Below are 17,245 nucleotides of genomic sequence, written 5' to 3' on the forward strand. Positions count from 1 at the left end.
ATATAGCTCCATAGCCATATAACTGGGTAATGCAGAAGAAAGCTACGCAACAATCGAATATACGAAAACAGTTATAGTTCAATTCGCAAGCTTCTTCGTTGAACTCAATGGGGCAATAATTGATAAGAGAGGCAGAGAAAGCCTGACAGAATTGAAAGGGAGAGGGTGAGAGAAAGAGAAAGCGAAAGACAAAAATAAAGAAAGGGCTGAATGAAACATCTTATAAAGTAGTTTTGTCGAGCTGTGCCACATCTGTTTATCGGCCTGTATGCGTATATCGATAAATATCGATCATTTTCAGCACCTGTCTTTTGAGCATATTTCACATATAATAGGAGCCTGGGCACACATATTTCGACAGGCAGCTTTTTGTTAACCAAACGCAGATATGGTTGACTTGATTTTGATAGTTCGCTCTCAATTTGCGATTAACGATAAATATCGATAACAAGTCTAACTCGATTCATTATGCTTAAGCATATGATATTTTTGGTACTTAAAATATCTCGAAAATATTAAAAACTAACATTTTCGACTGATTTTTCAATTGAATTCCTTTAGAAATATATATTTTCCTGCAAATTCATGTAAATATGTTATATATGTTAACAGCGCTGTTAAGCCTAACATGAGCTCTTCAGCTGTTAAGTAACAGGATCTGTGAGAGTGCGTGTATGTGCGAGAGAGATAGAGAGAGAGGAGGGAAAGCGAGAAGGGGAAGCTCGCTTCTTTGGAGCCGCTTTTCGTGCAAGTCATGCCTGGAAGAGCTGCCAATTTATTAACGATGATGCGATCAATTAACTCTGGCCAGAGACGAGAGAAAATAAATTGTTTCGAGGAATGACTAAAGCAAAAGATTAATCATTCAACTATTTCTTAGCACACGAAACGCTTTCGCTGTACCAAAAATTTAAGAAAAATTCTCATATGAATTTTCTTTGGCATTTCTTTTTATTTTTTTCTCACTTTATTCATGTTGATTTTGTGTTTGTCTCTGGCTGGCGACAAATCCCTTTATGGCCGTCCATATATCATTTTAAAGCTGCCACAACATACACTCACACTCACACACACACACACAGCACACATTTGCTGTTTTGTTGTGTCTTGTAGTTTTTTTTCTGGATTTTTGTTGTTCGAGTGGGGCACGTGTGAGAGCAATTAAATGAAAATGCCCCGCAAATATATTAAGTATTAGTAATAAATAAGGCGAATATTTGCGATATTTGTGACAATCAGAGCAAAAATATGCAAAAACTGACGAGTGACGAGTGACGAGCGGCGAGTGGCAAGAGGAGAGTGATGAGTAGCGAGTGGCGAGTGACGATCGAGGGGGCAACAGCAAAAGGCTGGCGCTTAGTTACTTAATTTGTTTGCTTTCGAGAGTGGCGAATGGCGAGATGAAAGCTGCGAGTGGCGCGTAACGAGTGGCGAGTGACGAGTGAGGGGGCAACAGCAAAAGGCTGGCGCTTAGTTACTTAATTTGTTTGCTTTCGAGAGTAGCCAGAGGAAAGCAGCGAGTGGCGAGTAACGAATAGCAAGCAGCGAGCTAAGAGTGGCGAGTGACGAGTGAGGGGGCAACAGCACCGCAAATATATTAAGTATTAGTAACGAAACAATGCGAACACAGAATATTTGAAAAATGTATGGCAATCTGAGCAAAATCTGTAAAAACTGACGACCGGCGAGAGGGGGGTAGAGGCAAGAAGCGAGCGACGAGTAGCGAGTGCGATGTGAGGGGGCAACAGCACAAGGCTGGCGTTTAGTTAATTAATTTGTTTGCTTTTGCGTTTTTTTTTTTTTTTGTTTCGATTCCCATGTTGTCAATTTCATTATCAACAACAACTGCACAAGATAAAAGACAGACAGACAGACAGACAAGAACAAAGAGAACGAGTCGCAAAGGCGGGTCAACAATTTTAATGTAGCGCCAGGCGTTGGCCATAAAATCGCGCGATATCGTTTAACCATAATTTCTGTCACTCTTAAAGCAAAAATAAAACAAATTAAAATAGTTGAAAAAAACCAAAAGAAAATTATGAAATAATAAGCACGAAAATAGGCAGCTTGGCAACAAACTAGACAGACTCAACACATACCCTAACCTAGTGTATGGCAATTATGTGAGAAATTCTGATACCTTCTCGCTGGAGATTGTTCTTTGTCTCTGAATCTATGAGTCTATGCGAACTCGACTCTGGGCGCAGCTTTCTTCTTGAAACTTGATACAGCTTGAGCTTTTTGCTCTGGCTAGTGTATCTATTGATGCCGACCAGATCGGCGCACTATATAGAGTTTTTTTTATGTATTATTATGATATGGTTTTCCTGAGCTAACTGGGAAAACAAAAGTATTTCCCAGATCGGAATATAGTCCATATATAATTATCAGAAAACATTGTTTTACTTTCCCATTTTATTTGTGAGCTCTTTAGCAGGATTTTGCTTGGGATCATCTATATGATATACTATACGCATTTGCGTTATTTGATCATGTTAGGGTGTTTAAACTTCGGCTTATCATAATTTGTCTGATTTTCCATTTGAATGCGTTAGTTTTAATAAGTTAGTGTATTTGGGTTTTTGCATAAGTAACTAATGTTAGGGTATCTGAGCGTCGGCTACTCGTATTTGTAATATTTGCTGCTCGCCTAAGGGTATTTCAGCTTCGTCAAGTACTTGCATAATTTCCCTATTTAGCAAAAGTTATTTGTGTTAGGGTATCTCAGCTTCGGTTAATCAGGCTTTCCTTTTTTGTTTTCAGTCTGCTTTTCCATTTCATAATTTTCCATTTTTTGAACGCGAGAACTTTTCAATAATTGTTTGTTGAATCTCTTTTTGTTAGCCTCATTTAATGCGCTGCGACGTCGACGTCGACGTCGCTGTCGCTGTCGCTGTCGACGTCAACGCTGTGACTGGCGTCGTGTCTGCGATTTGAAATATTCCTATAAATGTTTTGGCCTCACGGCCCGCCGCAAAAAAACAAAAAAACAAAAGACGAACAAATATATATTTAATATATGTATCTGCGCATGTGTGTGTGTGTGTGTGTGTGTGTGTGCGATATCTGTCTGTTGTCTATATGAAAAGAAATGTTAAATGTCTGAAACATGCCTACAAAATGCTAATGCAAAAGCAACAACAACAACAACAACAACAACAACAACATCAAGGCAAAGCACAGAACAGAGAAATGCTTCTGCTTTGATTTATCTAGTTTTAGCGAGCGACGTCAACGTCAACGTCAACGCTGGCGTCGCAGTCGCAGTCGCAGTCGCAGTCAGCAGCACACGCACACAAACAAATTGCAGTTGCAGCTTAAGCTGGAAATTCGCCGCATTTTAAACATTTTAATAATAAAATTAACAATTTGCGATAAATTTATTGATATTTACTATGAAAAGCCAACTTTTTTTTTTTGGAGTGTCGCAGCTTGAATACCCTTACTCTATGGCAATATGCCCGATCCCAGTGCTTAACCCTATAAAGGCGTTTTCTATTTAAAGCCAAGAACAAAGCAAAGAATCCTTGATATTGTCTGAAAATAGTTTATTTTTACGCAGCTTAAAATAACTTGAAAAAAAAAAAACGATAAGTTTTGGATATCTTTGGTACACCGACGACTTAATACCCTTGCGAACATTTGCCCTGTGAATATCTTGGAAAATAGATCAACTTGAGATCAACTTCTTTTAATATCTATACGATCTTGATAGGATTTGGCTCAGATGTCGCTTAAATAGTCAAGATATATTTTATTATATATAAGCAAAAATGTTTTTTTTTTTGAGAACTTGATATTCAATCGTTAGTTCCTATTGCAGCTAGATGATATAGTGGTACGATGCTGATAGGAATTTGCATATATATGTGTGAGGAGCATGGTGAAACCTTTAAATGCCAAGTTTCATTAAGATATCCTGATAAACAATAAAGGTAATCTAGACAAGAATCTACTTTTCGAGCGATCCTTCGCATTACAGCAATGATATAGTGCTTCGATCCGGCCGGAACTGTGCAAAGTTTCAAGTTGATATCCTCCAAATCGCGATCAGCTTGCAATTCCACTCGCAACTGTGAAATTCGGGTGGAATATATGCAAACTTTTTCTTTATTGTCGTTTTCAAGCACATTTTCCAAGAAAATGTCTTAAATAATGAGAGATACTTCAGTGGGAACTTTCCGAAATTAGAATATTCCAAAAAGAAAACGACATTTAAAGCAAATTTCGTATTTTTTTGGAGAGCATATTTTTGAAAAATGTTTTTCCATTTCCATTGTGAACCACTTGAAATGGAATTTGTATAAAACCCATCAAATTGGCATATAAAAACCAGATCAATTTAAAATACAATACAATACCCCCCCCCCCCCCCCCCCCCCCCCCCCCCCCCCCCCCCTCCCTTGCCCTTCACATAAGGTAAACATACTAACTGGGTAATTGGGTAATTGGCGGAGCCTCAGTCTCAGTCTCAGCTGTCGAACTAATTAGCACAGAAACCCAAAAGAAAACAACAACAGAAAGAGAAACTAGCTTTCGCTCTCTCTCTCTCTCTCTCTCACGCTCTATTCTATCAACTTATCTTATCAAGATAATTTAGCATAGATACACGCACACACACAGACGCACGCACGCATACAAAATCTTAGTTGCGCGCCTCTCTTCGCCCTCTCGCGCTCTCTCGCTCTCTCGCTCAGCGCATTTGCAAGCCTGCGATTGGCTCAAAGGATGCGCAGGCCACAAATGTCACAGTTGCACAACCCTACCCCTCGCTGGCCAGTCGCTGCCGCTGCCCACACCATCTTCGTCTCCCTCGCCCACAGGGCGCTGGCTCACGCCCACGCGCAGTCAACGCAATTTGCACACAAGCAGTACGCCAGGTAGAGTAGGCAATCAGGTGTGCGCGGAGTGAGTGGCCGGCAACATGTTGCGTGCAAATGCAATGCAGGCTACATGTTGCTGGCGCAACAAATGGCACAGGCGGCTGGAGGAGGGGGTGGCCAGCAGCACGCACGCATGCGCCGCTGCTGCTAAGCTGGCAGCGCAAGCATTGAACGACGGCGCGTCGTTCGTCATCGGGCAAACATCTTGGCGACACGCGACTCAGCCGCAGCAGCAGCGGCAGCGAAGCCGGCAGCAGCAGCCAGGCGCAGATTTTGCAAACGGCAAACAATAGCAACAACAACAACAACAGCAGCCAAAGAAAATTGCAAGCGCTACGTTTGCTGCTGCTGCTGCGACGGCAGCAGCGGCTGCGGCTGCGGCTGCGGCTGCTACTGCCAAAACCGCTAGCAGCAAAGACGACGACGAAAGCCGAGCGCCGCACGATCGTGTACACGATGCCGACAGCAGCAACTTTATGGCTCTCGGGCGCTCCCGCACGCTAGGCGCTCTCTCGCTCTCTCTCTCTCCGCGCGCGCTCTCTCACAAGTTCAACTGTTGTTGTTTTTGTTTTCGCTTCACCTGCGTGCCTGCCTGCCTGTCTGGCCAGCACATACAGTGTGCACGCGCTCTCTCGCTCTCTTTAGCGTCGCCGTCAGCGTCGCAGTCGCTGTCACAGTTGCAGTCGCGGTCGCTGCTGCTGTCATCGTTTGCGCTTGTTTTAGTTTATTTATTCAACCGACCGATACCGTGTGTGGACATTATTTTCTGAAACGTTCGTAACCGCACACACACACAAGCACACGTCGCGTCGTCATCGTCACACACACACACACACACACACACATACACATACAGTCGCAGCTGAGCAAGCAGCGGCGCAGCAGCCAGAGCCCATATACACGGCGTGTGCGCCCCGTGAGCTATCTAGTAGATAAAAACTCGCCGACTCGCCGACAACAGCAACAGCAACACAAGCCACAAGCAACAAGCAACATTAACAACAACAACTTTTGTTTTATGAAAGAAAAAAAAAACGGAACGCACAAATGAGAAATGTGCAAAAAAAAAAACAAGTTGTGATTAAAATTGACGAAATTTCTCAATAGATTTCAATTAAAGTAGAAAAAAAAACAAAAAAATAGTGCGCGCAACAGCAACAAAAAAGTGTTGCAAAAAGAACAAAAAAAAAAAAGCAAGAAACACGCGTGTGTTATCTAATCTATAAAAAACAACAACAACAACAAAATTTATATATATATATGCAACAACAAACAACAACAAATAACGGTACGGTCGGTCGAAATAAATAAATTTTGTTTTTTTTTTTTTTCTGTTTGCGTAGCAGCAAAAAAGTGCGTGCAACCTATTTACAGTTCTTTTTTTTTTGTCGTGCTTAATCAGAAATTGAAAAAAAAATATTAATTAATAAAAAAAAAACCAACGAAATGAACAACAAACAAACGAACGCTGCCACGGCCTGGGCCACGGCCACGGGCACCGTGCAGCTGCCGCACAGGTCAGAGGTTGACAGCAGCACAGCTTGCAACAGCAGCAGCAGCAGCAGCAGCAGCAGCAGCAACAGTTGCACTTGCAACATCACCGGCGCCACATACCGTTATCATAGAAGATTGCAACAGCTGCTGCTTGTCGCGCTGCTCCTCTGCCTGTCCAGCCTGAGCAGCTGCTGGCCCCAAGCGGTACAGGCGCGCCGCCATGCGCCGCTCATGTTCGAGGAGGCCGACACGGCCAGGCGCTCCAATCGACCGGCAGGTAAGTTCTCACACCTATACATAGATATATATAGATATAGAGGTAGTCGGTTATGCAAGCGCATATTGCGCATACGCCACGCCCGCCCGGCTGTGCCATAAAAGTGGGCCCTGCATTGGGTTTTTTTCCGGCTACCTGGCTAACAGACGCACTGCACTGGCTCGCACCCTTAAGCCCGGCTGTTTTGTTGCATTTGGGTTTTTCTTGTTTTTATGCTTGTGCTAATCCGGAAAACGGGAATTCCCTTCCGCATGGCCTGCACAGCCAGACATCGAGGCGACGAGATGTGCCTCTGCCTCTGCCTCTGCCTCGGCCTCTGCTAAGCTGCTTAGTAGCCCGGCCTAGGCCCAGGCCCAGTTAAGAGCTCCTTGCGTGGCAACTCACACGCTTGATTAGCTGCATTTCCTGTTTCTACATAGTGAGAGAGAGAGAGAGAGAGAGAGAGCGAGATAGAGAGAGATGGGCGAGAGAGAGTGGGGCGCAGAGAGGGGAAGAGGGGAGTTTGTTTTTCCGCCCCCGTTCGACTTTTGTTTTCCCTCAGCTTTGCCTTGTTTCAATTAAAAACAGTTTGCGGTTTTGCTAGCAACGACTTTGAGCCGTTTCTCGTCTTACAATGCGAGCGCAATGCTCATGTTAATGTTCATGTTAATGTTCATGTTAAACTGCAGCTGTTAATCTACGGCTGCCGCTCAATGCCGCGCACTCTTTTTCAGCTCTTCTATTCCATTCAGATTCATTTACCTCAATTTTATCAACCAACTGCCTTAACTTAAGGTTTAAAGGTTTTCTTTCCGTTTTATTATAATATTTCTCTAGGGTTTTCGCTTCAAATGTGCGTAACTTCTATGTTTTTATAGTTAACTCAACAAATCTTTTTGTAATCGACGTATTTTGTTATTAGTTTAGTGCCTGTAAAATCTTTTCCAAATCGCTCGTCATTTACATAAAGCTAAAACCCTAACATGAGCATAACTTGGCCAGCTGTTTAGCTAAGCGATTAAATCTTTTTGTAAATCATATATTATCTCAATAATTCAGCATATATCAAATATTTCCAAAATCGCACGTCGTTAACATAATGCAAACTAGTGCAAATGGGCACAGTTCGAGAATTTGTAAGGTTAGGTTATGCGATAAAGCATAATATATGCCATAGAACATTTTGAGGCCAACTGATAGAGTTGGGTTTGCTTTCGATTAACAAGAAATACTCCATATCTTAAGATCACGTACAACTAACAACAACAAGAAGAAGCACAAGCACAAGCTTATCATGTCTGGCACTTGCCGAGACACAAACCCACCCAATCCACCCACCCATAGCCCACGGCCCACGGCCCACTCGAGCGCTAATTAAAAGCATAATATGCCAAACTACAGCTATATATAAACGTATGCTTAAATATGTATCTCTTCTCTGTATCTGTATCTGTATCTGTATCTGTATCTATGTCTGTATCTGTATCTGTATCTATGGCGTAGTATGCTGTAGTAGGCAACGCGATTGACTACAAATTCGGGCAACGGCAAATCCCACCAACATTATTTTTTTTAATGAATGAAAAGCCAACGCACAGCCACACACACAGAGTCGCACACACACAGTCGCACACACACTAAATCAACCGTTCTTTTTGGCCGTATTTCTGCTTTTTGACTAGAGGCAGGGCGAGAGCGAGTGGGGGGAGGGCAACGCCACAAGATTGGGCTAATCAAACATCAAAAACCACGCACGTTTTCAGCAGGTGAAGCAGACAGCGTCAAGAGGGGGGAGAGGGGTACGAACAAACTGGCCAACAAGCAACTAACTACCAATTCGTTTTGTTCATTTCGCATTTAATTTAGCTGATTAACAAGCTGCCCCCCCCCCCCTCCCCGCCCTACACTAGCTGCCGCCGTGCGTTCCCCTTGAAAGACCGGGCTGCCTACGTTGCCCGGCCAAGCTCCCCCCCCCTGCCCCACCTGCCCCCCTGCACCACACACAGCATTCGCCATTCGTCAGCATAATTCATTTATTCAACTGTCTGCCGCCCAGTTAGGTGTTAAAAAGTTGTTAACTTATTTTTAATGAATGCGTGTAAAAGACAACAACAACAACAACAACGACGACGACGACGACGAAAATCAAGATGTGCCTACGTAAAGCAGCAAACGAGACGACAAACAGACAGACGGTGGAACTGTCGGAGGGGGCAGGTGAGGAATGGACAGACAGAGAGCCGCGTTCCGTTTGGCATCTCGGCAAACATATCCATGATCTTTTACGAAACGAACACAAGCAGATGAAAAGGCCAAAAATGAAAGAAAATAAAGCGAAAAAACAAAAAAGAGCTAAACAAAAACGAAACACGTTCAAACGTCAAGTCAAGCCGGGCCAGAGCCACAGTCAGAGCCAGGTTTTGTGGCGGGCTCGCGTCTTAAGCTACTCGCATTTGGTCGGCTAAATGTGCTGCATTTGTTTGGCAACAACAAAATGCATTTCTGCCAACATTAAAACAACAACAACAACAACAACAACAACGAAAGGGCCTGAGTTTAGCTCAAAGCTTCAGTTAAGTTCTTGCATGTGAACTAAATATTTTTGGGTTTTTTTTTACCCTGAACCCATTGAAAAGGGTTAAAAAGGGTATATTGTATTTGTGCGAAAGCCAAATGTATGTAAGAGGCAGAAGGAAGCATCTCCGAACCCATAAAGTATATATATTCTTGATCAGCATCAATAGCCGAGTCGATCTAGCCATGTCCGTCTGTCTCTCTGTCCGTCCGTATGTATCTCAGAACTTATAAGAGACTTAGAGACTTGAAAGATGTAGATGTAGATGCTCCTAGTTCCCGCGCAGATCGAGTTTGTTTCCGATAATCGATAACTTGCCCCGTTTCCAAGTAATCGATATGAAATCGATATCGATAACCTGTTTTTTGGGCAATTTTGGTAAATAATAAGAGCTAGAGTCACCAAACTTGACATATAGCTTCTAAAATAGAATATATATATGCATTTGATGTTGGTAGAAGAGGGTGCAGGGTATGCCCTAGTCGGGTGCTCCCGACTGTAAACTCTTACTTGTTCTATATTTATTTGCCTGTTCCGTTAAATTGAAGAATTGCTTTGGTTTAAGCCTAACTTTGGCACTTCGAACTAATTGAACTTTGACAAAAAGTCGCTGACTCCCTTTAGAGTTTGTTTTAGCTTGAAAGCTAGAGGAAAAGCTAAAAGCACGCTATCTTTTAGCTAGAAAAAGGCGAAAGTTATACAATTGTGATGCCTTTAGACAAGTTAGAGCATTTGGGCTTCGGCTTTGCACAAAAGTTTCTTTCAAATTCATTTTAGGTTCTTAGGCCGCTATTTTTTAGCCATAAAAAGGCGAGACGAACAAACTGAGGCTAAATGCAAGTTAGAGCATTTAAGTTTCGGCTTGGCTTGAGAGAGTTTTGTGGCTTTCTTCTTGTTTTTGTGCCAGCGCTGTCGACGTCGACGTCGACGTCGCTGTCAGTGTCAGTTGCATGTCAGGCAGTCGAAAACGAAATGCAACCAATTTGTTGCCGGTTGCAGCAATGCTGGCAACAACAACAACAACAACAGCCAATTTCAGCCTTTTTTGGCTTGGAGACGAGGCGTCGCCAGCTTCGTCGCAATCGCCAAGTCTCCAATCTCCAGTCTCCAGTCTCCAGTGGAGAGTCTCTGGAGTCGCGTGTGGGCAGAGGAAGCACTTAATGCCCACAAGGTGTCAAATTGCAGCAGAGAGTTTCGAGTTGGAGTTGAAGTTGGAGTTCAGCTTGAATTCGAGTTTGGGCTGCCTGCGGCTCGCCCACCCAGCTATAGCTAGAAAAAAAAAACAACAAAAAAAAACGCCAAATGCCCGTCTCGCTCTACCTTCCTGCCAGCCTCCCTTGCTCCCTTCCTCTCTCTGTCTGTATGTTAATTAATTTGGCTCTTTTTTTGTATTTCGGCTGCAGCGTAGGCAAATAAGATACAGATACGCTTCACAGATTCGTGGGCTGCTACAGTTTTTTATTAAGCCTTTTTTTTTGGGTTTCGTTTTGTTTTGTTTCTTTTCGTTGTCGCATTTCCGTTCCAGAGCGTACGACTGAGAGGGCAGAGGGCAGCGGCGGCTGGCTTGGCTGTTTTCGGCTAGAATTTGGCTGCTTCTGGTTTCAACTGGGCTAAAGCCAAATTCTAGTTTTTATTGCCGCCATTCGATATGCCTTTCATTAGCATAAGCTCGGCCAAACTTTGCCATTTGGCTTTGCCCATTTCCCAATTTCTCAATTTGCCATTTGGCATTCCTGTCATGCACTTCACTTATCAATGCACAATCAGCGCCAGTCCCGTCCCGCTCACCCCCTTTTGGCCATTAAATGGCCGTTCGCGCATCATCAAAATTGTGCATCGCTGATAGGCATGTGATGTGTGCTGTGATGTGTTTGTGCAACTGTTCGCAGGCCAAAGCCAAATTCGTATAGCATATTTTCTTTGCCAATGCAAATCTTGAATTGAAATGCACAACTTTAGCCTTTAAACAGCCAAGCTGTGTCAGCTTAAAGCTCGTTTCAATTGTCTAAGCTTTAAGTTTTTGTTGAATTGTTTCAAGTGCATGCAGTTAAGTCAACTTTGCTGTCTGCTGTTAGCGAAAAGTTTTTATAACTGATTTTGTTAGGCTTAAAGCTGCAAGCTGCCCTCAAGTAAACTGTTTAAGCGCTATAAAATCGCTTCAAGCGCACTTAAAGCTTCCACAAAGCTCACTTAAAGCTCACTTAAAGCTCGCCGAGAGCTAGCGAACAGACAGTCACATGACAATTGTCATTTATAGCTCTGTTTGTTAGGCTCAAAGCTGCAAGCTGCCTTTATTTGAACTGTGTGCGCACTGTAAAGCTCACTTAAAGCGCACTTAAAGCACACTTAAAGCTCCCGAAAGCTAAGTAAAGGTGGTTACATAGCGAAAAGTTTTTATAACTGATTTTGTTAGGCTTAAAGCTGCAAGCTGCCCTCAAGTAAACTGTGTAAGCGCTATAAAATCGCTTCAAGCGCACTTAAAGCTTCCACAAAGCTCACTTAAAGCTCACTTAAAGCTCGTCGAAAGCTAACTAAAAAGCGTTCGCATAGCGAAAAGCGTTTATAGCTGCTTATTGATGACTGAGCTCTGTAAAGCTCGCTTAAAGCTCACTTAAAGCTCGCCTGCGGAGCTTTAAGCGTCTAGCAAGCTCAAATAGCAACGCATGTTTTAATTGCATTTAAATAAGAGCTCAATAGCATAATTAGTTTGAACTTAATTAGCTGCCTTCCGCTTGTTGTTGTCGCTCATTCATTGCAGCTGCAACGCGCAAACTAACATCGGGAACGTCATCAGCTAGAAAAACTAGAGCCAAACCCGCCAACCCACAAGATACACATCCTTCGAATATTTGTGCAACTTATCAGCGCATTTAAAATTAGCCAGCAGCAACAACAACAGCAACAAGAACAAAGTTTACAGAATTGTTTTTTTGCCGTCTGCCGTGGCTGAACTTTTGACGACATCTGCGACGGGGGCAACTCGCAGTCGCGTGATTTGCTTTGTAAATGAGCAAAAATGCAAAACTAAAACCAAAAAAAAAAAATAAATAAATAACAAAAAAAAAAAACAATAACAAGCCGAAAAAAAAAAGCAAATAAAAATAAAAATAGTCATTGAAAATGTTTACGGCCAGAGAGACGTTGCCTTTGCCTGCCTTCAGCTCTGTTCCAAAATAGCCAACACTCGCACACACACACTCGCACACACACACACACACTCGCACACACTCGCGCACAAATTAGCTGCTTTTGGGGCAACTCATGCGCGATTGTCTAAACAAATTTCACAGACACTAAAATAATTGCAACGCTTGCAACAGACTTCGTTCCACGTTTGGCTTCCATTTGGCTTCCTTTGCTTTTTTTTTTTTGCCATTTTAGCCAATTTCAAGCCAGATTGACGCTGGCGCACTCGTGACATTTGCCGTCTTCTTCTACTTTTTTATTTTTGTTAATTGAAAACAATTTTGAATTTTGATTTATTTTGTTTTGTTTTTTTCAAATCAGCAACTGCCCTTCTTTGCGCTTCTCATTGTGGCACTTTTGGTACTTGGCTCTTATATATATTTATATAAATATGCTCTAAATTGCACCAAGTTTAGTTTTTGAAGTTTTTACAGATTTTGAACTTAAGTTCGCCCAGCTAGGTGGGTTTTTTTTCCGAGAGCCGAATGTATGCTCTACATTAACGAGAAGGCGCATCGGTTGTGGCCCAAAGTGCAGCACATTCGCGCACAGTTTGTTGCAGGCATACATCATATATATATATATATGTATATCTGTATATTTGCATAGATTTATATATATAGTTTTATCATGTATATGTATATGTTATGTGCATCTGGCACAGACCGATCTGCTGGCTAATTGGAAAGGAATTGTCATTCATTAAGATTGAGGCTTGCTCTCACTCTGCCCCCCCCCCCCCCCCCCGCTCTCCGTCTCTCTCGCCTCTCTCTCAGCGTCTTCCCCCCTCCCCCCTCTCTACCCCTTTCGCCCCTGCCGTTTGTTGTCGCTTGATTCATTTGCGATTGACGCGTTTTTTACATAAGCTGCGCCCGCGAAAAATCTTTTCGTCTCAATCGATTTTCGCGAGTTGCGAGTTTTTCTTTTGGCCATTGTTGTTGCCAAGGCGCAACAACAACATCAACAGCAACAGCAACAGCAACAGCAACAACATCCGAACGAGCCCCTTTTTTTGTGTATTTTGTGCGCGCGTTTTAAACGCCTCGTCGCACCTTTGCGGCTTTTTCACTTTTGAACTTTTATTTCTCAGCTGCTAACACACATATATATATATATATATAAGTATATATATATATTGTTTTTTCGGTTGGGTAATGAGAAAATTGTTAGGGCGTGGCGGGGGGTGGGCTGGGTTAGGGGCAGGGGGGGGGCCGTGTACGCAACACCTCGTTGTGTGCGCTTGTGCTCGGCTGTTGTTGTTTGCTTTGTTGCCGCCGCCGTTGCCGGCCCCCCTCCCCCTCCCCCCTTCCGCGTGCCGCCCCCCGCCCCTTTAGCTGTCATAAATTATCAACAACAAGCGCGACTCCCAAGTCTGTCGTCGGTCGCACTTAATCAGCCATTAGAGATCTTTATTTCGAAGCGTTCCACAAAAAAAAAAGAAAAAGGTGAGGAAACACAAGAGTAGGCGACTAAAGAATACCCTGTAGACAGCAAGCTGTGGCCTAAGGCCTAACTCGAGTGTAATTTTGTTTATTTTAATTGATTCGAATTCTAATTTAATTTTATTTTAACAATATTTCAAAGTTGATATATTTTTTATAAAAAATCACAAAAATAAGAAATATTAGCGCAAGCAGAAGGTCGCTCTCTCTCTCTCTGCTTGAATTACAGGGTATTTAGAGAGGGGGGTTTGGTTAGTAGCGCAGCCAAAAAAACATTCTTCAGCTTGCTTTTTGTTAGCTTTGCACTTAAATAATTTAATTGCTTATAAAATAAATAAACTGGGCCGCGTCCGTTGACAAACTGAGTGCGTCTCGCATTTAAATGCATTTTCCAAAAAACAACAATAAAAAAAAAAAAACAAACACACACACGCGTGTGTGTGTGTATTTACACTTGCTGCACTCTTGCGTTCCAATTTTCGAACCTATTTTATTTGGGGTATTCTTTTTGTTGTTTGCCGCGTTGTTGTTTGCCTCGCTCGACCGCTCGATCTATTGATTGATCGATTGATTGATTGATTGATTGATTGAGCCAGCGCGCAGACTGATTGACAGCTCAACACTCGTAGCTGTCAGTTTTGAAGAGCCCAAACAAAACCGCGCACAAAAGCGAAAGCGAAAACGAAAACGAAATCAGATTTGAAATCGAAATTTCGAATTCGATTGACAGACTGCCACGCCCCTGCCGCCCCCTTTAAGTGATGTACGCACTGATTGAGAGCGCGGAGCTGTAAGTTTGAAGATCGCAAACGAAATCCGAAGCGGAATTGAAATCGCAATTGAAAGCGGAATTCAAATCGGAATCGAAATCGTTTTTCGAATATGCCGCAATTCGATTGACAGACTGCCACGCCCCTGCCGCCCCTTTAAGTGATGTACGCACTGATTGAGAGCTCGAAGCTGTAAGTTTGAAGATCGCAAACGAAATCCGAAGCGGAATTGAAATCGCAATTGAAAGCGGTTTTGAAATCGGAATCGAAATCGTTTTTCGAATATGCCGCAATTCGATTGACAGACTGCCACGCCCCTGCCGCCCCCCTCAGAGCGCTGCATTCGTGCCGCACTTTTGAGCTTTTTCTTTGCATTTCTTTTCATCTTATTTATATATATATATAGATATATTTTTTTGAAATTCAACGTTGAGCTTTAACTTTTACGCTAATTATTTTGCAACAATTAATTAAGGCGCAAAACAGAAATAACATTTCTCAAATCATCAACAACAACTAGCCGCATACGGCTCTACATCTATATATATATATATATATAGATATATCAGCCACGCCCACCCCCCGCCGCCGCCGCCCCCCCTTGCGTTGCTACCAATCCGCAGACAATATACGCTGATCTGTGCTGATCTTTTAACTCAATTAAAAGCGCACGCAGCCAAGGCAAAAAGTGAGCAGCATATAGGAAAGCACTGTGACTGTCTGCTCGACTAGCAGCTACCCTGTAAGCAGCCTCGTGCTGCTCACAGGGCGCACACTTCAAGCAGCGCCAGTGGATTTTCTCGCTCTGCCTTTCTTTTTTTTACAGGGTATTCGCAAATGGAAAACTCAGCGCAAAGCAATTTTCAAAGGCACTTTTGTGCGTGCGTGTGTGTAGACTAGACAAAAAATAGCCCAAAAAATCAAATATACTGTGCGCCAGTGCGACGCCGCTGTCGACGTCGACGTCGACGTCAGCAGCGACAGCGGCAGAGGTTCTGCGTCATGTGAGTCAGCAACGCATTTGGCAACACCAAGGCGAATTTTTAGTTGGCTAAAACAAATGACCAACAAGGCACACACACACACACACACACACTCGCACACACACTCGCACACACAACTGCTGTGGGCCACGTGTTGTCGGCAGCCCCACAATGTTTATTAGAAGTTGAAATGCCTGTCGCTGCCTTTTGACTGTAATTAGCACATTGTGCGAAGATTCATCTGTTTGTTGTTGTCTCTAAATGCAGCAGACACACACACACACACACACACACACACACACACACACACACACACACACACACACAAGCACAGACACCTCTAAGCACATGCCACATGCTGCCTAAAATATACACAACGTGCACCATACAAAATTGTCGCCAAGGGCTGCCTCAATAGATATTCCATATCGCAAGCAACTTTTAACTAGAGCTTTCAGCTGAAGCTGATTAAGCTTAATTGCAGCTTTGGCTTAAACAAAAACTTGGGTATTCAACAGCTTTTAAATTAAGATAAAAAAGCTTTGTACAGACTTCACTGAATTGAGACTTGGCTGTCTTAAAGCAAGCTGAAAGCTTCTCATTGCGCTGTTGCTTAAAAAAAATAAAGCTTAGCTTGAGCAAAGTTAATTGAAAGACACAGAGCTTTAAGAAAAGTTCATTTAGAACGAGTAAGCCTTAAAGAAAATTGCATTGGCAGGCAACAAGCTTTAATCGAAAGCTTGTCGCAAAGCTTTAATTCATAAAACTGAGAGCTTTCATGTGCTTTAAAAGCTGCTACAAATAGTTGTTGATGTGCGTGTGTGAAAAGAGAGAGAGAAAATGAGAGAGAGAAAATGAGAGAGAAGGAGCGAAAGAGAGGGAGAGAGAGGAAGAGAGAGAGAGAGAGAGAGAGGCAAAAGCGAGCAGAACAATAAATATTTGCATATTAACAAACTGATTTGTTTGTGACAAAATGTTTGTCAGACGCAACACATTGTTGCTGTTGTTGTTGTTGTTGTTGTTGTTGTTGTTGTCGTTGTTGTTGTTGTTGCTTTGGGTGTGAGTCAATGCACTGAAAAATAACAACAACAACAACAAGAACCTCATAGAAAACCGCACACAAAACGCGTAAATTTATTTCTAGACATTTCGCCTCAAATTCAAATTAAAAATAACACACAAGTGCAGTGTGTGTGCCTGTGTGTGTGTGTGTGTGCCCAATGCACTTGCCTAAGCTCTAGTTGTTGTTGTTGTTGTTGCTGTTGTTGTTGCTGTTGTTGTTGTTGTTGTTGCCGCCCACGCTGCGCGCAGACAATAATTATTATTTGTGGTCTTAAAAATTGCGCATGCCGAAATTGAAATGATTTGCTTTGTTCTTGTTTTTATTGTATTTGCACGTTTTGCTTGTCAAAACTTTGTGCATCGATGAATGAATTTGCCAAAAAGCAATAAATTGCCTGGAACAACAACAACAGCAAAAATATTCAGAATAAAATTGTTGAAATAACATTTTTGCGCCCATTAATCAAAAGTCTAGACAAATTGCAACAACAAATGCAGGCAGCACACACACACACACACGCACACACACACACACACACGCACACACGAATCAAGCTGTAGATCAAGAGCGCATAATTAAATGCTGATGAGCCG

At 42.7% G+C, this 17,245-nt stretch overlaps 1 protein-coding gene across 1 annotated transcript in view; it reads left to right on the forward strand.

Moving 5' to 3' along the window:
* The first annotated feature begins 6,226 nt into the window (after positions 1–6,226).
* Positions 6,227–17,245, forward strand: part of LOC115769066 (dorsal-ventral patterning protein Sog) — a 30,262-nt gene continuing 19,243 nt past the window's right edge. Inside the window, exon 1 of the mRNA XM_030713780.1 lies at positions 6,227–6,654. Coding sequence (XP_030569640.1) covers positions 6,330–6,654 — 325 coding nt within the window. The 5' untranslated portion in view covers positions 6,227–6,329. The remainder of the gene's footprint in view (positions 6,655–17,245) is intronic.

This window comes from Drosophila novamexicana, unplaced genomic scaffold (genome assembly GCF_003285875.2).
Source record: "Drosophila novamexicana strain 15010-1031.04,08,12 unplaced genomic scaffold, DnovRS2.1 tig00002249-arrow-arrow-pilon, whole genome shotgun sequence".
Lineage (NCBI taxonomy): Eukaryota > Metazoa > Arthropoda > Insecta > Diptera > Drosophilidae > Drosophila > Drosophila novamexicana.